This window comes from Pelecanus crispus, chromosome 3 (genome assembly GCF_030463565.1).
Source record: "Pelecanus crispus isolate bPelCri1 chromosome 3, bPelCri1.pri, whole genome shotgun sequence".
NCBI lineage: Eukaryota > Metazoa > Chordata > Aves > Pelecaniformes > Pelecanidae > Pelecanus > Pelecanus crispus.
The window spans coordinates 42688213-42708033 of record NC_134645.1 but is presented as its reverse complement, the minus strand read 5'-3'; the positions used below and the strand labels follow the sequence as shown (position 1 = coordinate 42708033).

The 19821-nt window shown below is 43.1% G+C and overlaps 1 protein-coding gene across 2 annotated transcripts in view; it reads right to left on the bottom strand.

Moving 5' to 3' along the window:
• Nucleotides 1–19821, bottom strand: part of TTC7A (tetratricopeptide repeat domain 7A) — a 184758-nt gene that overhangs the window by 41700 nt on the left and 123237 nt on the right. For both annotated transcript variants that reach the window (XM_075706834.1, XM_075706833.1), the window contains 3 exons: nucleotides 17211–17327; nucleotides 13064–13161; nucleotides 6352–6486 (listed from right to left, as the gene is read on the bottom strand). In XM_075706834.1, the coding sequence (XP_075562949.1) occupies nucleotides 6352–6486; nucleotides 13064–13161; nucleotides 17211–17327 (350 nt within the window). The remainder of the gene's footprint in view (nucleotides 1–6351; nucleotides 6487–13063; nucleotides 13162–17210; nucleotides 17328–19821) is intronic.

The following is a 19821-nucleotide window of genomic DNA, read 5'->3' as shown; positions in this document are numbered from 1 at the left end:
AGCTTCAGGAAGGAAGAGCATTTAAATACCCGTGCGCAAGCTGTGCAAACACAAACTGTGCTGGGCGAGCTGAGGGGCAGCAGGGGAGGGCCCGGCCATGGCCTTGGCTGCTGTCGGGGCCCCCGCTGTGCGGCTGTGCGGCCGCGGGCCAGCTGGGGTTGAAGATTCCAGTCCGCTGGCTCTGACGACACGTTCTCGTGGAACAAAGCCCATCTCCTCTAACGCAGCTTTTTCCCAGGAATTGGCCCATATGGAATAAAATAAATAAATCGCAAGCGTTTTGTGAAGGGGGGAAAAAAAAAGTTCCTGCTGCACATAACTCGGGGGAGCAGATGTTTTTCCATTAGCTCACTGTTCTCTGCTACACTGGCTTTCTTTACATATCTTGTTCATGGCATGTTCATTATAATATTTTTTTCCTAGGGTAAAGTTTAGCACGTTATTGAGACAGCAGGTAGCTCGCTCCAGCCCCACTGTGAGTACATGGAATAGTTATCCTAGCCATTTTTCTTTAAATGCTCCTTTAAATTAGCCTTAGGTCTACCTGGTGAGGTTCGCAGACTGTGCTTAGCAGGCATTTAGCCAATCTTAGATCAAATTACCAGACCTACTTTGCTGTGAGTGGCCATATTTGGTAAAGTATTGGGTTAGTCAAGAAGCTAAATTGTCAGATATAAAGTACTAGTAAAGACAAACAAAGTGGACATTGTAGTTAAAAGTAAAGCTTAAAATAATATAGCAACAGGAGCTGGAATATTAGAACTCTTATTAAAACTGGCTTGCAGCATTCTAAAATGCTCTGTATGCTAAATAGAGCATACAGTCATTACTGCCTGGAAATATAATCACACATACTTCAGATAAGAAATCACTCCAGTTACCCAAAGAGCTTAAAACTATTAAAACTATTTCTTTTCAGTACTGACACACTTTGCTGTCTGGGTCAAAAGTGATCTTATAAAAATGTCGAATGAAGGTAAATTTTGGTCATAAATTTGAACCATTTGAAGTACATTTTCCTTAGCCAAACAGCATGATTGTATTTTCTAAACAGAATGGAGGACTACTGGCAAGATTTTAAAAAGGAAATAAGGGGTAGAAATAGCTCCTAGGTCAGACATTTCTCTTGGTAACACAAGCAGTATTATCACCAGTAATCTCTAGGATTCCCCTTGCAGCTCTTCCTGCAACAAGAGGTGGAAGGAGTTAACAAGCTTTACCAATGCTGCAGAAGTTCCTTCTCTCCTCTCAAAGTTGAATTCAAGCTCTCAGTCATGAAACACAGAACAAAGAGGAAAAACGGGCATATGGATCACATAAAGACCAGCTCTCCTGGAGCTGCACCACAGCAGCATGTGCACTGCAGCACCCTTCCCAAGTACTCCTTGAAGTGACCTGTTTCTTGGCCTTGGGGCCAAGAACAATGTTTAGGCTTATTAATGTTAAAACCTAATAAGACAACTGTCTCCTTTTAAGAAGCTGTTACATTTCAAGAGGACTGGGTGGTTATTGTTAAAAGGGACCAGACAAGCTGTGTTAATCACAGTCTTTGCTGCAGAACACTTGAAAACAGAATATTCCTATTAGTATTCCTTTAAGCACGCCTTCCACAGGGAGTGGACAAGGTCTCTAGTCTTTGGGGACAGCAGACCTTGTATTCTTCCAAGGCTAATTGTGACTACCTGCAGGGAAAACAGGAAGATATGGAAGCTGACTGAAGAAATGTGCTAAGTTCCCTGCTGCAGATGACTGTACTCCCAGCAGGTCCTACAAGAGATGGCTGGACATAGATTAACAGTGAGAATTCCCAGTTTTATTTGGATGTGTGAAAGAGAAGAAGAGGACTCTTTCTAAAAGACCACAGATCCATCAAGTAGCTCTTTGGCTGCTTACAGTAAGCTACAAAAAATTAGCTTGCCAAAGTTCACTAGGCACTGCTGCATGGAAAGCCAAGGTGCAGCATCCATGACAGTGCAGCACATTCAGACTTAGCAGCTGCACTTCCAAAGCTGCTGCTTTATTATCTTCCCTACATAACTGTGCTGGTCATAAACCCAGAAGAGTTACAGATAAAACCATTAAGTTTCTGCCCTCTTATGCATGAGATAAGTATCTTTATCACAGGACAAAAAAGCTTAACTATTTGCACAAGGTTCACAGCCTCGCTCGCCTTCAGCCACTGTTAAAAGAACGCACATGTTCTCACGCAGTAATTGTGAGACCCGTTAGGAGCGCAACAAGGGCGCTCCAGCTCCGAGGGACTGAGGATGCTTCTGCACAAGGCAGGAGCGCTGATTGCAGCTGCAGGTGGAGGGTGACACAGGAACAATTCCCCTACATAAGCACCATCTGATAGTTAGGTCCCCTTGCAAGCACCCATGTGCTGGCTTTGTGGCCTGGCCTGGCTGGTGGAGGGCTCTAAGAACAGCCTCACATAGCTGTGGGATAGCTGGTTTTGTATGCCTTTTTCCAGTCTAAGTGCAGAAAGCTCTAACTAGATTAGTCAGTTGGTACCATTAGTTTTCATGCCTTGGGATACGAAGAAGCACGGGAACTGTAATGGCTCTAATGCAACCCAGACACAACTGCAGCCTAGTGCTCTAAATCCATACCCACATAGAGACATGGCCAGCTGCATCCTGTTAGTGTCTGAAAAGGATGGATGCTTTGTTACAAATTTACTGTAGTATGAGGTTAGGAAATTGTAATAATTTGAGCTAAAGATTTATGATTCACACAAAAAAGGTTAAAGTGTGAACAACAACAAAAACAACACCACACAAGTCATAGAATCATAGAATCGTTTAGGTTGGAAAAGACCTTTAAGATCATCCAGTCCAACCATTAACCTACACTACCAGGTCCACACTAAACCAATCAAGGGTAGACTAGACTAAACCATGTCCCAGAGTGCCACGTCTACACGTTTTTTGAACACTTCCAGGGATGGTGACTCCACCTCTCTGGGCAGCCTGTTCCAATTCTTGACCACCCTTTCTGTAAAGAAATTTCTCCTAATTTCCAACCTAAACCTCCCCTGGCGCAGCTTAAGCCCATTTCCTCTCGTCCGATCGCTAATTACTTGGGAGAAGAGACCAACACCCACCTCACTACAACCTCCTTTCAGGTAGTTGTAGAGAGCGATAAGGTCTCCCCTCAGCCTCCTCTTCTCCAGGCTAAACAACCCCAGTTCCCTCAGCCACTCCTCATAAGGCCTGTGCTCCAGACCCTTCACCAGCCTTGTTGCCCTTCTCTGGACACGCTCCAGCACCTCAATGTCTTTCTTGTATTGAGGGGCCCAAAACTGGACACAGGATTCCAGGTGCGGCCTCACCAGCACCGAGTACAGGGGAACAATCACCTCCCTGCTCCTGCTGGCCACACTATTCCTCATACAAGCCAGGATGCTGGTGGCCTTCTTGGCCACCTGGGCACACTGCTGGCTCATGTTCAGCCGGCTGCCGACCAACACCCCCAGATCCTTTTCGGCCAGGCAGCTTCCCAGCCACTCTTCCCCAAGCCTGTAGCGTTGCATGGGGTTGTTGTGGCCGAAGTGCAGGACCCAGCACTTGGCCTTGTTAAACCTCATACAGTTGGCCTTGGCCCATCAGTCCAGCCTGTCCAGGTCCCTCTGCAGGGCCATCCTACCCTCCAGCAGATTGACACTTCCACCCAGCTTGGTGTCATCTGCAAACTTACTGAGGGTGCACTCAATCCCCTCATCCAGATCGATAAAGATATTAAACAAGGCTGGCCCCAAAAAAGAGCCCTGGGGAACACCGCTCGTGACCGGCTGCCAACTGGACTTAACTCCATTTACCACTACTCTCTGGGCTCGGCCACCCAACCAGTTTTTTACCCAGCAAAGACTACGCCCGTCCAAGACATGAGCTGCCAGCTTCCCAAGGAGAATATTGTGGGAGACGGTGTCAAAAGCTTTGCTAAAGTCCAGGTAAATGACATCCACAGCCTTTCCATCATCTACCAGGTGGGTCACCAGGTCATAAAAGGAGATCAGGTTGGTCAAGCAGGACCTGCCTTTCATGAACCCATGCTGGCTGGGCCTGATCCCCTGGTTGACCCAAAAGCAGATTAACATTTTTTCCCTTTAGAGATAGGACCCTGAAGTGTGAAAAAGTTAGGCAACTTGCCTAGAGTCACAAGATGAGTCATTGGCTGAAAAAGGACAAGTCCAAGCTAAACCTGATAGAAATCTACAGCATACTGCTGCGGCTCTATCATGCATACAAAGGGACTCCGGATGCAGGCATCAGAATGTTACGCTAATCGCCTGTTGCTTTCCACAGCTGTTAATTTTGGGGTGAGCTGTAATGCAAAAGCATGTGACTACCTCAACTGTTTTTAACCACGCATTTCTGTTTAACATGTTGTTTATGAAATATCTCTATTTTGGAAGTTATTAACTTCTTATGGTATAGCTGTTCCTCCTTTCCCCTCCTTCCAGATGGGAAAGATTCTAGTACAGAGGGTCAGTGATACCCTTTTGGACTATTCCCTTCACTAAGCCCAGTGTAAGATCCGACCCACTTCAAAGAAGTCCTCTCATTCTTCAGGCGCAGTGCCCTTCTCCACAGAGAGTGAAGACTACCCCAAAATACCTGCATCACTCCTCACCCCTCAGGGTACCAGAATGCAGCAACTTCCACACTACTGCAAGAAGAGAATGGGCACTACCTCACCAAGAGCTCATTAAGCTGCATCCATAACAATAACTGACTTCAGTAATGAAATTACAAAGCAGTCACAGTATGTATTTTCAGAATATCAATCCTGATTCAAGTCCAGTTAAAAGTAAGCATGAAACACAACAAAGATTTAAAAAATTACAGGACAGAAAAGTTACAGCTTATTAAAATAAATTCTAACTAAAAGAATTAATTAACACCTTTGAGAAAGGCACTCGATTTACACTAAAAAGTAATCGTAGCAATTCACAGCTAGGTCACAGCAAGCACTAGGTCTTTATTGCTTTTGTCTTTCCGCAGAGCAGCAAAAATGTAAACTGCCTAGAGCTATCTGCAGGATGATGGACAACAGACACCTGACTTCTCACCACAATAAACTCTAGTTTTTTTGCTCCCCACCAGCCTCCTCTTGCAGCCTTAAATTAGGAGCATAAACTGAATAAAGTAAAATTTTGCTAGTGATTTTGAAGCCCACAGCACATCATCTTAATTTACATACACACAAGCCATTAAGTGAACGCATGTGATTAACTTAAAGGATGATGCATTCCATAAGGTAACTTGTTTTGTTCTTTAATAGTTAGTCAAATTGTAACAAAAAGAATGTCACATATTTTGTACCAGAACTGAAGTCTAATTGGTAGGAAATGGCCCAAAAAACCAGCTATAAAAATCTTTGCTGAGAAGTAGGGTGAGACTGCCAGGTTTTATGTGAGAATTGTCAATTGTACAGATTAACTAAATGAGAATTTGAAAGGTTCTCCTGCATACAGAATAGCAAATTATCAGCAAGGTTCCAGTAGGCTCTGCGTTTTTTTTTTTGTTGCAAATGGTAGCAGAGACATCTAAGCAGCAATCACAGCACTCAAATGTAATTTCAGGTGCACAACTACAGGCCCAGTTGTGGAAGAAAAGCTGTCTCACTCGAACAAAACTGCAGGGTCAGAACTCTTTCTATCAGTCCTGAAATGCTGGAATGCAAATGGTAGAATGTGCTGTGCAACTCCATTCCTCACCAAGTGTCCTACATAAAGCCCTTTCATGAATTTGGAGATCGCCTTTGGGTGGAGTTCCTTCTCACTGTTCTTTTTTCCTTTTATGTGCTCTGCTGTAGCATCTTTGCATGAGTGTCTCAAACCGACATGCAACCTACAAGTCCTTGGGAGATTCAAACAGTCAAGGATAAAATGAGTGGAGGACTTGCTCTTTTTAATAATTTTCACTTAAACCTCAGCAAAGATTGCAAAGTTCCCAATCTAAATAACATTTAATACACAGTTTGCCCAGTTTTATTACAGGGAAGTACACAGGAAAAGGAGAATGAAAATAATTGACCCTACCAACTACCATTTGTTAATGAAGAACTACCTACCTTCTTCTTTTAAAGGCATATTTTAGTGATGACTGAAGTTTTCTGTGTGTTATGGAAAAACAGAGGTGAGCTGAAGAATCGCACTACTCCAATGTTTTTTTTGTTATATTGAATCAAATAAGTAGTATTTAAAAAAACAGCTGGGAAAAATAGGCAGATTTTCTGCTGGAATAAGGTGATTTTCAATTACTGATTTCAACTACTCTGTTAATACTTATGTCATCTCATTCACCACTGGAGGGAAAAAGGAACTCCAGGTGGTCCAGGACTTACCAGCTTGTAGCCAAATTTGTTCAAGAGCTGTCCACAGCTGCACAGGTCCTTGCTTCATTGCACTGCTCTGCACAGTTATTTCAGACATGGCCTGTTCCAGTCTTGATACAGCAAGAGAAGAGGCTCGCTGTGATCCTATGGACCAAACAAACAAGAATAATAATGCATTTTATACTGCTTTGGGATATTTCTTTGACTCATTAAGGCAGCAGGTCTGATCCTCCACTCACTGCATCAGTTTTATGTAATAAGAACTCCACTGAATTCTGGCATGACCAACTGGAGAACCATGTTTTATAAAAGGTTAATTTACTGAAAAAATCCACTAAATTACCTAAGGGCTGCAGCTCTAACAAGCGAGTTAAGAGACAGACAGTAATTTTATAAAGGTCTGCTTAGCATGCATCAAGGAAGCAACTGGATTTTGCTCATTTGGAAAGCAGAACTCTACCGTCAAATATTTCCCATGAATACTTATTAGTAACCCATTTTATAAGCACACTGTCACCATAAAATTACAAAATATGGCCCACTAATGTGAAATCTTAGTACAGCATTACAGAGTAGCTTGGCACCATTCACACAGCACACACGTTTCAAGTGACATCAATATTGTTCTACTGGTTTAGAGGCAGCATGGTTTTTCATTTCACCTTGGGGAGCAGAGAGCTCAGTGCTTTGACTATATTAACCTTTAGTATGCGCTGTAACATTTACACAAGAATAAAGTATTTGGCACCCACATCTCTGGGACAAAACATCACATCAAAAGCTACTCCCAGGAAGAATGCATGGGCAGAGACCACGTTCTCCAGTACACCAAGTGGGATTATAGTGGTGAGCCAACCTCTGGGAGGGGCATGAAGAGGTAACAAAACAAGAAGCTACAATTCAGAGTTGGCTTTGTAAAGCTTTGTGAAATAAATATTTTAATATACATAGGTTTAATGTGACTTCAAGTTTGATAAGCTCTTTCTCTGGAGAGGTGCTGTGACTGAAGTACTTGCGCTGATTAGCATTACTCTTCAATCTATCCTTACAGGCTGACCTTGTAGACCACAAGATCCTGGAGTTAAAATCCCACTTTCTCTCACCGCAGCCACCCTGAGGGAGCAGCAGAGCCTAGGAACAGGTACTTGGAGAAGCTGGGATGGTTCTGGCCAAGGGAAGGGATGGAATGGCAAAAAACCTGTCACAGGACATATGCACTAAGTGGTCTCTCTCTGAGACAGCATGCTTTTCCAGCTGGAGAGTGCTGAAGGGAGGGTTGCCAAACCACACCTCCTCGCCAGCAGACCATCACCTAGGGCCAGGGTGCTGGCAGGCAGAGCAGTGTGGTCCCCTGGCCAGTGCTCCTCTGAACACTGAGCTGGAAACCCAGCCTTCTGCTGGGCACGAGGGGAGGCACAATTCTGTCCCACACTCCTTTGACACCTGGGGCACGATACAGCCCGCAGCGTTTACCTCACCCGAGGCAGCACTGCCTGCCTCTGAGAGTGTCATGGCCAGGGAGAGGCCGCAAGTGCAACTTGAAGCCTAAAACTGCTATGGGAAATGTTTGTCCGATTATCTCACCGCTAACTAATGTCATTCATTTTAAGCAGGAGAACTTCAAAACAGCCCTGCAGCGCAGGCGCCTCCCACGGCTCCCTTGGAAAATGCAAATGTGCTCTTCCGAGATGCATTTCTTAAATTCCTACATATTTTCAAAGCCATTCCTGATCTAATGTTCCAAGAGATGACAGTGCAGTAATGTAGCAATTATGGCTTTAATGGTACAGTAAAAGCCATTCTGCTTTGCACCGAGAATTTATTATATTTAACAGTTTATTTAACAGATCCATCTTCAGCCTGTTTCACTGCACGGGATTCCTCCCCCTGCCCTGCCCACTCATACTCCTCTCCCCCAATCCCGCCCTCCACCTGGGAGAAATTTCACCAAAACTCCCAGGAATTCGTCAGACAAGGGTTGTTTAACACAGGGAAAACTACCAGGCACTCACCCCCCGCCATCCAAAACAGTGACAGCTTCTTTGCAGTGCAGAGGCAACAAGAAAATGGCCACGTGAACAGCCAGTGATGTTATCAGGAGCACTTCGAATTTAGGGCAGACCTCTTGCCTTCTAGATTGGCAAACTTGGAAATTACATGGGCTTTGGGGATTTTGCAGTCAGCCTAACCAGATTCTTATATTAGCACTCCTGATCATGTTAGTATACTTTGAAAGCAACTTCCAGTATTGCATTTCTCTGCCAAGACTGCCCTCTTTCAGAGAGGCTTTCTGGAGCTGTGTTTCTTGCAAGCACCCGTATGTAATGCTGGTCTGATTGCATTAGGCGGGCAGATGGGCTGGTGTTTTATTCACATCCTCACAGAGCTCAGGGAAATCCTCTTTTCCTTGCAAGTCAATCCAAGGAAACTATGTCACTGCAAGGCACCTTTGTGCATTTTGGAGAGGTTCACACACTGCTGTGAGGCTGAACAGCCACTTAGGATCTACTAAAGCATCCTTCCCTCACAAAGCAGGCTTTACAGGAATATCACCACGAGCTAGCTGCATGCGAAGGAACATGAGTTAGCTGCTCCTCTTCTCCTTCTCTTCATTAGCCGGGTAGTCGCCAAGAGGGGAAAGCCTGTGACTTGAGACTGATCTTGCCCAGTACTGTGGGCTTCAATCTGCACAGCCATAAAAAGGGAATCCAAGTTATTTAGCAATATACAGCGGAGGCTCTTTGCATTTAACAGCCTTTGGCGCTCCAGTCCTTTGATGTTTATTTTCTGTTCCATTTCAGCCTACACAAGCAAGCAAACCACACTAGGCAGAGACCAGCTGATCCCTTCCCATCCCTTCCCAGCCTCACACAGAGATACGTTTCTTGTTCTAAACACACACACGCCAGATGATAAGGTGGTGTCCATCCCAATTCATACCCACACGTTTGCTACTGCTGTTCTGACCCATCTCTGCCGGACTGCTCACAGGAATACTCCTTAAAGCTTGTCTGCCCAATTAATAGTCTGTAAGAGAAGGTCTTTGCCAGCCTCGCCCTTCTGGACTGAAGGGGCTGAGCCATAGCTCTGAACCTCAGGCAAGCGATATGGTGACCCTGGGGCTAGGCTGAGGGCTACTGGAACAGAAAAGAGCATATGTCTAACACATGCAGTCTCCTGAGAGAGGAGGTAGGCAGGTATCACACTGGTATTGCTGTGACCTCAGGGTGGTGCGGGGGGAGCCGGAAAAACTTCAAGCGACATTAAAAAAATGTCTCTGAATGTTGCATTATAAAATATCTCTTCCTAAAGGAATGTAGATCTTTATATGCTAAAAAAACCCACAAAACCTGTCTCACAAAACTTTAATGTCATGCCTCAAAATACATGCAAATGTTGGCATAAGAAGATATCACATCACTTTGTTATTTTAGTGCAGTCTCTTTCTCTTTTTAACAGCTCCACTAGACAGAATATAAACTTCACATTTTACAATAAAGCCCTCCACACATTTTGGAATGAAATCATAAAAATAACAAAACTGATTTTGTCATGATGAGCTCTGCATATAAGCCACACAAAATATATCTGAATAATTTTAAAGCACCGTTCCAGGGTTGTTACAAGACCAAGAAGGACCAAGTTTAATATTTTGCATCTATGAAAAAACTGCTATCAAAATAGAAATGTACCTCAGTAGATTTACAAGGCTTATAAGAAACACAGAATTCCCTAGCCTAAATCACTTCAGGCAAGAGCATTATAAGATAAGACTAAATCCAAAAAAGAATCAAACAGCAAGGCAGCTGACTGATATCAGTGAATTTAGTTAGGAACACTGCTTCAGTTAGAAGAAGATGAAGAAAATAAAGAGGAATTAATCATCCTGGCAGCAAACCTAAAATTCTGGCACAGCAAATAATCTCATTGTGGTCTAACTGAGGGAGAGGCCAGTGTCAAACCCGGCCGCATAATCCCCCCTTCAGTGATGAGTCCAGAGATCACAGAGCGCCTGTGCATTACAGTGATACTGCCGCACGCTCCCAGGGGATTTCACGATGGAAACCAGAGCCTGTTCCAGAATGATGCAAAAGAAAAGAAAAGAAAAAAAAAAAAATCAGACCTCCTCCCTCCTTCAAAGCAGCCAGCCACAGCCGCAGCTCTGGGGGGCACAAGGGCGAGAGGGGCTAGAGCTGTACTCTCCAATCTTACCTCCTACTGTCTTCAAAGAGGCTCCCAACCGGGACAATACTCAGCTACCTCCTTTCTGCAGATGGAGAACAGCAGCACCTAGAGCCTGCAGAGCAGCGAGCCACAGACCCTTGCTGAAAACAGCCAGCGCCAGTCCTCCACTAAGGCAGATGGTATAATTTCAGTACGAGCCCCATCCTTACATCCATTGTGGGTGCAACCATGTTAGCGTGGAAACCTAGATTCTCCAAGTGCAGGAGGAATACATTTCTTGGATAAAACCAAACTGCATTCAGTGCAAATCACTTTATGTGCATGAAAAGCTGGTTTAAAGCTTGTCCTTTACATTAATTTGCTCTTTCTGGCAGGCAGTACCATGGCATACAGCACTTTCTTCTGAACTATAGCTGCTCCATTGCACACTGGCTGCTAAAACTGGGCTAAAGAGCAGGCTGGAACGGGTACCCAAGCCAGGTGCTTTTTGAGGAGGGCACTACACAGGGGACCAAACGTGCCTGAGCTTTGCTGTGTCTCTGAAGGAGGTGCTGCAGGTCTGCAGTAGAGGAGCGAGCAGGAGTGAGGTCTTAGAAGGGTGGCAGCCCAGCACATCAAAATATTACAGGCTCTGCTGGCGACAATTTGGTCTCAAAATCTCAAACCATGCTGCGAAGTGCGTGTAGCCCAAACCTGGCCAACCTCCTTTCTCCAGACAATTACAAAGCAAGGCAAGAGATCTCCAGAAGAGCATGGGATCCACACCCAGAATGCCTTTTACATACCATTAAGCACCAGCTAGAGCTGAAGGGGCAGGGATCAGTGCAGGCTTAGCCTCACAGTCTAGGCACCATAAGCCACTCACTGTTTCAGCAGCAGAGTGGAAATTGGATGGATAACGGAAGTACTGTGGCAGATAGTATTTTGGGGGTTTTACTGCTTTCCTAGTAATGCCTAGTGGCTGATGGATTCTGCAAACTACCTACAGTGTTTTCCAAGCCATTTTCATACATTCACTGAAACTGAAAGTCCATTTTACTGCTCAGCATCAGGGATGATAGGGGATACTTCACAAATCTTCACAATTATCAAAGTGATGAATACCCTAAATGATTTTGTATCACCAGGAAACTTTCATGTCATAACCACTCTGTTTTCCGGATAATTTTTAACATGCCAAACAGCACATATTCATTTAGTACATCCTCTTCATCAATCTGTGCTGACTTTGGCCTGTTCTCTTTAATTAGGCCGAAGACTATAGAACACTGTCATATAAACAATGAGAAAAAGGACCTATATAAAACACAGAGACCCATCTCAGCAAAGGGTAATAAAAGGGAAATGGAATAAACAGATTAAAAATTACATAAATATGTGTGCATAAAATCAGTAAAATTACAATGTCATAAATATAGACCCTAAGGGTTTAACACTACAAACAAAAGAGCAGACATGCTGAATAATGTTTTGATGTTTGAATGTTTGTATGCTCAAGACCTAGCCTTGCAATGCTTTTTAACCATTGGTGGGTGTAAATAGGGGTTAAACACACATAATTTAATACAAGTCATGTACTTAACACATAAGAACTTGTCCTCCATCTCAGCCGTATGTGCTGAGCATGTGACTTCGGTTTTACCAATTCTAATTGTTCAAGATTAAGACTCAGACAAACCCTAATTTCCTAGCCCCAAAGCATGAGGCTTGTTTACGTGTTAGATTTTTTAAAAAATAAGCTTTTATCTTCTTTTTGTCCAGTTTCTGAGTCTGTGAGGTTCATTTTTTTGCAAGTATTTCTCTACATACACAAGGGTAGAAAGTTGCTTCCCTAAAAAAAAACCAAATTAAAAGGCAAGTTTCTCACATAGTCATCTGATTTTGAGAGTTAGGGCTTTAGAGGAAGAACCAACTATCACGAGACTTATGATAAAATCACAAGTCAGCAGCACATTCTGAAAGCCTCCTTTCTCCTTCCTGCCAAGATTAGCTTTGATGTCTCAGTTATTTCCATCTGACTATATCTGCTACTGCGAATGTGGATTTACCATATAATAAAGCATCACAAGGTTTATGTACACATCCCAAACCAAATCACCTTCTAATAGGAATTGACACTCTCACTCAGCTTTCCAAAACCACAATAATAGCTGGCTTGATCAGGACATCTAGAAAGGATTAAATTTGGGAGGGGAAAAAAAGAAGGAGGAGGAAAAAAAAAAAGGACTGAATTATACAGTTCTTGCAGAAGTATAGTGAACTCCCATCTAATACCTTTCATGCTCATCTCAGAGAGCTTTGTAAAAGAAAGCAGGAACCCATATCTTTGTTTTATGCATGGGGAAGCCAAAGTACAGACAAACCACAGTGATACATTCTGCAGCAGAGATGGCCCTGGAGACAGATCTGGACCTCCTGACCACCAGCCCAGCAACACACATGCACGCACCCTGCCACCTTGCTGAAGAAAATAAAACATTCCTCTCTTGCAAAAGCATGCATTTAGGATGGGAAAGCACAAATCTTGTTTCCTCACCAGAATCAGTATCGTGAGCATCCGGGAGTGTGAGATGCAGTCCGTTATGCTTTTTGATCACTGGTGTTTCGGGCACACTACTTCCTTTCTCAGAGCCACTGTAAAGAAACAAAACTGTGTTACCTGGCCACCTTTCAGCAGAGAGACAACACTCCCCTCAAAGCAGGCAACAACTTCATCTAGGTGCCACTGGAATTGAAAACGCAAGCTTTCCGGTTGCAGGCAATCAGCTTCTTGAATGTGTTGTTTTAATACCTGCACCCTGCCAATGGACAGGAAGCTCAGAGACACAGTGCCCAGCAAGGGCTCCAGGACATATGCCAGCATCAGTTTATTTGGCTGTTGGGATCTCTGCAAACTACTGGACGAGGAACATGTTAGCAGTTGGAAACCAGACCAGAGGAGGCCAAGCAGCAGCCCCACGCCCAGGAAGAACCACCATCCCTTGGGCTTGTCTGCAGAAGGATTTGTTCACAGGTCTGCTGTGCTGATCCTTTTGAAACAGACCAATTACCACCTTCTACCCAGGTGCTAATTTCTTCATTTCAAAGGGATTATTTTCTCCTCTTCCGCCTTTGTTCTGTTCAAACAGAGGAGGAAGATAAAAGCTACCACATAGCACCACTTTATGAAAGGAAGACTATCTGGTCTGCTCTTCTACTAGACTTCTGTACTCACAGGAGAGGTCTTCCAAAGGGAAACTAAAAAAAAAAAAAAAACCATGTGCCTAACAAAAAAAATCACTTAACGCAGACCTCCTGAGCCTTCCTGTCACCACATAGTCTGCCATCCCCCCAGGATCAGATGGTGATGATATCTCCTCTCATCATCTATTAAGGGACAAAATATCAAAAGGAAAAGTGACTGCCCTGGCTACTTTTTCTGGCACACTTCCAAGTCTGCAGCTCAGCCTTCGGACAATATTCCTCCCAGGAAACAAGCTGTCACAGAGTCATGATTGCTGTGGAAGCCCTGTCTTTCAGTCTGATCAGTCCTTTGGTAGGGAGTGCACAGGATTCCCTTGAAATTGCATTAATCTAGCAGAAGAATTAGCTTGGGACTGCTATTTGGTTTTAAACATGATTATTCTGTTATCACAGAAGACAACAGCAAAAGAGGTTTTAACCAAGGTTTGTCTCTCCCAGCTAACAACCTAGGACTGAAAGCCACTTACTGTTGTTCATCATAGTGGCAATCATATTTACAATACCTAATTAACCTTTTACTTGGGCTTTAGGATCAAACATTGCAGTTTCTGTTAATGGACCCTGAATTCTTCTTGGGCATTTGACTGTTTGCACAAATCTCTGGCCTTGACTGGGCCTCCCTGTCTTCCATACCGGTTTCCACACTGATATCTCATTTGATGCTATCATAGAATCGTTTAAGTTGCAAAAGACCTTTAAGATCATCCAGTCCAACCAATAACCTAACAAATCATGTGGTGACAGATACAAGGGAAAATTAAATTCTCCGTCCTGCGCCTCTGCCTTGCCTAGCCATGATTAGCCCAAGTGTCAGTACCTTGTTTGGAGGCTGCTGGTGGAACCACAGGGGCTTTTCTGTCTTGCTAGTGCGTTGCATATGCAGGAATGTGGCAGCTGCATTTCAAAATATTACACTCCCATGAGGCGAGTGCTCTTTTGATGCGGCAGCCATCACCACAAAGTCACTGTTCAGGCACACAGCTGAACGCTGGCTTACATGCTATACTCCTACACAAAGGATAGGTGAGGAGATTGGTGGATGGCGTACGTTTGGCCACAGTAAAACCTGGCCACAGGAGAGCAGCATTCAGAGAAGGCTTGATGAGGTGGACTCAGTTAACAAAAACACATCTCAATACAGTCAACAGCATGGCTTTTTAAGTGGGAAAACAGACTGAAATCCCAGCCTGAAAAGCGAGTGTACTGCATTGTGCAAAACAGCCACTCCCAATGGCTTTATTTGTTATGCTGGAGAAGGGCTGAAAATGAACTGCTCCTTCAAAGCTGCAGTACAAGGCCTTCAGCCAAGAAAGCTTTCCCCACGCACCAGGGAAGGAACAGTAGCCAGATTATTTACCTTCCACATACGACACCGGAAAGGCTGACAGTGGGACACGTTGCCACTCCACTGCCCATGTTTTTAAAAGGTAGTTGAGACAGTCCATAGAATGGTCACAAAAATTGCTGAAGGAAACACTTGATTGTGAGAGACTGCAGAGGCACCAGTTTATCAGAGAGAAGACAAGAGGGGACTTGAGCATGGCATATGAATAGTTGCCTGGGGAGAAAATACTGGGCCCTGAAAGACTCTTTAGTCTAGCAGAGTCATAGTAAGATTGCAAAGCCAAGAAACTTAGGCCAGACAAATGCAACCAAATGTAACTAAAGTGCAATTTAATTGTGTGGGTGATTAGCTAGTGACTGAACTAGTAAAGAGTATTGAGCACAACAGCTCTCAACTTCATGTAAATACAGGCTTCTCTTTTCCAAGAGGCCCTAAAAAATGTCTGTGTCCCAGTCTCACTGATAAGAATTCCCTTTAAGTTCCTCTGCAAGCCGCACACCGAATATTTTACGTATTTGTAGCTGATACTGCTGCAATTTGCTTAATACAAGGGCCTTCCTGGGTCACTGAATCCAGTCTAAAACTGCAGGTGCCAAGTTCATTCTTGTAACCTTTCAAGCAGTGCTTCCCAATACAAAATGCTTTATGAAGTATTTTTTGAGAAAGCAGGAAAGTCCCACTGGGAATAGCAGTGAAATACACATTAGAGTTCCTAAGAGCAAAAGCAAAGCAATTTGTTTTGTTTAGGCTTCTATGGCTAAAGCTTATCAAAAGCCTCTAAAGCTATCACATCTTGGGTTTTTAAGTATAACAGCCAAAGCACAGCTTGGGATCTGAATGCAGTCCAAAGTTTTTTGTCTGTTTTCCAGTGCACTCTCTTCAGTCTCAGGCTTGCAGCTCCCCCTTGCAAGAGTAAATCTTACTCAGTCCTAATTGTTCAGCATGGATTTGACCGGCTTCATGATGACTACTCATGGGTGTAAAGATTATTCATGTGAGAGGTACATGATTGAATCCTAAGTTAAAGAGACTAAGGCCAAAGGAAATCAATAATTCCAGCCTGTAAGAGATCATTTCTCTGCTGCTATGTAAATATCTTGGGTTTTGTGTTTGGTCTGCTGCTCATTAGCTAAACCAACAAGGAATTACTAATAATCCCTCAAGGACAACTTGTATATAGACATGCATCATTCTGTACATACACTTCTGGTGTTTATAAAGCTTATGTAAATGTGGACAGAAATTGGGGAACAAAACAAACTTCATCAGTCTGCTGTTGTGACAGTTGCCATCAAGCATGCTGTCCTTCCCGTGAAACACAACCTCTGCGGACATTGCAGATGAGAAATAAGTACAGTCTTGGGATAACATTCCCAAGACAGTTGTACAGTGGTAGCATGACTGGGACAATATCCAAAGGGTGTGGGGAGGAAGAAAACCCAACCTGGTAACTTTTACACTTCCTAAACTTTTCCTTTCAGAGGGGAAGCAGATGAGAGGGAGGGCACAAACAGGGAACCTAGCACCCTTTAAATACAGATTTACTGGGACAAGGGAAGGAGGAAAGATGCTACATCCTTCACTCCTTTCCTCGCCCAGTTAGCACCAGGCTATGCAACCAGCATGCAACCACAGCATATGATAGCGTCTTGGCCGTGTGCCTTTCCTTGGCTTACTCAGTTGAGGACTGTCACCCCCACACATTCCTGGGTGGTGCCAACTACGGCAGACTCTGAACAATAGCTGATGGATGCTCAGACTATTCGGGGGGGAAAAAAAAAATCTGCCCTCCATTCTGGACATCTGAATATGGATAGAGATGTTCAGACATTCAAATCAGAAACTCTTGGTTCAAACTGCTTCTTCAATCTTAAAATCTCGAGGTTTTGTTTTGTTGGTTTTTTTTTTTTTAAATCATGGCTATTAAAATCTTGTGCTTTTTAAAATCATAGGTAGAAATATTACTTATGTTTCTTTTTAAACAGTACTGTTTATTACCCTTTTTTCAAAATAACTGAAGTATCTAGACAATTAAAGAAGATAACTGCATCTCCATTATGAAATCTGAACTTGTTAGACAGTGGAGAAAGCCTACCTGTGCTGTAAAACATTATATACCATCTGCCACATCTGCAACATATGTCTGCATGTCACCAGAGCCTCTTCAGGTCCTTTATGTATCCATTCCAATTTTACCTTGGTGAAGAGTAAGCTGCAAGATGAAAAGGAATAACTTCTGTTTTATTGGCATCTCATAAACGTGGAGAATCAGTACCACTCTAGCGAGATCCTGTCAGCCAGCATTTTTACTTGCTTAGTATGTGCAGCAATAAAAGAAAACACCATAGCACAAAACATTTCATTTGGTTCAACTTTGATTCCCCAAAAGGAGATGAGAGGATTAACAATATTCCTCAGCTGCAGTCAAATTTGCGTCACGAAGCTGGCAGGACAGTGTTAAAAGCAATGCACTGCAAAGCTAACAAGGTGAAACATACAGTGAATCTCCTTTTATTTTGGACAGCATTAAAAACAGAATAAAAAGGAATTGCCATAATACATATGCCAGACTGTTTTCTTAGTCTGGCATCTTCCTATAGCACTGGCTTATATAATAAATTTCAGACAAAAAACCCAACACACTTAATATACGCAGACAATTATGTAATGCCTCACAGGAAGGAAACGCTTTTTCTTAACCCCAGCTGGCAATCATCTCATGCCCCTAGGCAAGACAGCTGATAGCCCTTGTACATTCTTGTTCTAGGTGGTGTAACTGCTGCTACTATTCTTATACCTAGAGAATACGTACTTGCACAGACCTCTGGAATTCAGCAGAATTAGGTCAAGCAGAGGTTAGAAGACAGATTTGGCAATGACACAACCTACCACTTGCTGCTAGCATGGCTTTTAACACCATCTTTCACAACATCCTTTTTATTTTTTTTTTAATTACCAAGATGATTGAATCTATTTCTTATTTACTAATGTAAATTTACTTCTCTGCTTTAAAGGTTTTCATAAAGTCCAAGATCCACACATTTTGAATTAGCTCGATATGGCTAGCGATTAAGCCACTGGATGCACGTATATGTACATACATGCATACAACATTAACAGCTGAATGTTAAAAATCCTAAAGGCAGTTTTGTGAATGTGACCTGCAGGCCCCCAGGAATCCAAACAACTTTAGAAAGAGACAACAGCAATAGAAACATAGACAATGTCAGAGAAGACTTTGCAGCTGAATAAGAGATCCTTCACTTGCAATAACTAGAAATCTGCAGCCAAGACTCTCTGGTGCGTATCTACAGTAATGTGCTACAATGGCAGTCCCATTCTGCACTAACAAACATTATTTGGGGGTGGGGAAGTAGGGGGTGTGTCACCAAAATGTAGCCCAACTGTATCAACTACTACAGGGAAGTCTGCTCATGGCTGCTGCTACAGTTTGACCTCACAGGACAAGCATTCCACTAAATTCTCCAGGTACAAACTTAGGCTAGGAAAGGAAGATCAAGATTTATGATCAAGGGAATTTGTCCTTTACTGTTTTATATCCCTACTCTATGTTTACCTTTCATTTTCTTGCTACTGATCTGAGCAAAACAAATGCTAACAATAAATAACACCCCCTGCTCTTGTAGATGCTGACCCCCTAACTGAAAGGAAGTGCCCTCATGATTCAGGTAGTTATTTTGGGGCTAGATCGATGGACTGATCAAAATTTTTGCTGGGACAAAGAATATGACAGTGGACACACTCTTAAGAAAATGAAAATGCGACTGAATTCGAAGGAGTGGTTAACAGTGAAAACTGGCCAGTGATACATGCTGCTATGTATCCCTTAGTTAATGGGGCTTGTAAGAACAAAGCTTGTTTTAATACAACAGAATATGGACTCAGACACTTAGGAGTAAGGAATATATATCACACTAGAAAGATGTGAGTTTATATATACCCTGGAGTGTAATGGTAGTATAAAAGATAGCTTCATGAACAACAATGCAGTCAGGAGGTCAAACACCCATATATGGAAGCACAATCACATAGGAGCTGGAAGATGTGGTTATTCCTGTTCACAGCATCAGCGAGACACTTACTACAATCCTGTTTCTAGTTCTTGCTCTTTAACTCCAAAAGACGACTAAAAATGGGATGAGGTTCAGAAAAAGTGATCTGAGGGCTAGAAAAACGTATTTCATCAGAGGCTTAAGAAGCTCAGTTTATTTGGTTTAACTGAGAAGTAGCAAAGAAATTATTTTGCCCCAGCCTGTGAGCACCTACATGGAGAAGTATCTGATAGTGAGTCTTTGATCTAAAAGCAAAGCTATCAGAAAATCCAAGGATTTGTTGGAAGCTGAAACTGGTCAAATGGAGATTTATAAGTAAATGCAGACACATAACTTTCAAGGCAAATAATCTTTGCAGCAACTACCTTGTGTGCACAGTACATTCTGTAGTCTTTAAAGCCTTTTCAGCAAGACTGGATAACGTGGAAAGCAATGCTAATGCACAAATAGATGCTATGGGTTTGATGCATAGGCTCATGAGCAAGCTTCTTTGGACTGCGCTGTGCAGAGGGGTGAGCCTGCATCATCACCTTCCTTCTGGCAATTAGTCTATTAAAAATATTCTACTAGTCCAAGAAACTACCACTTTGAACAATCTATGCTATCTTAAGCATACAAAGTATTTTTTAAACC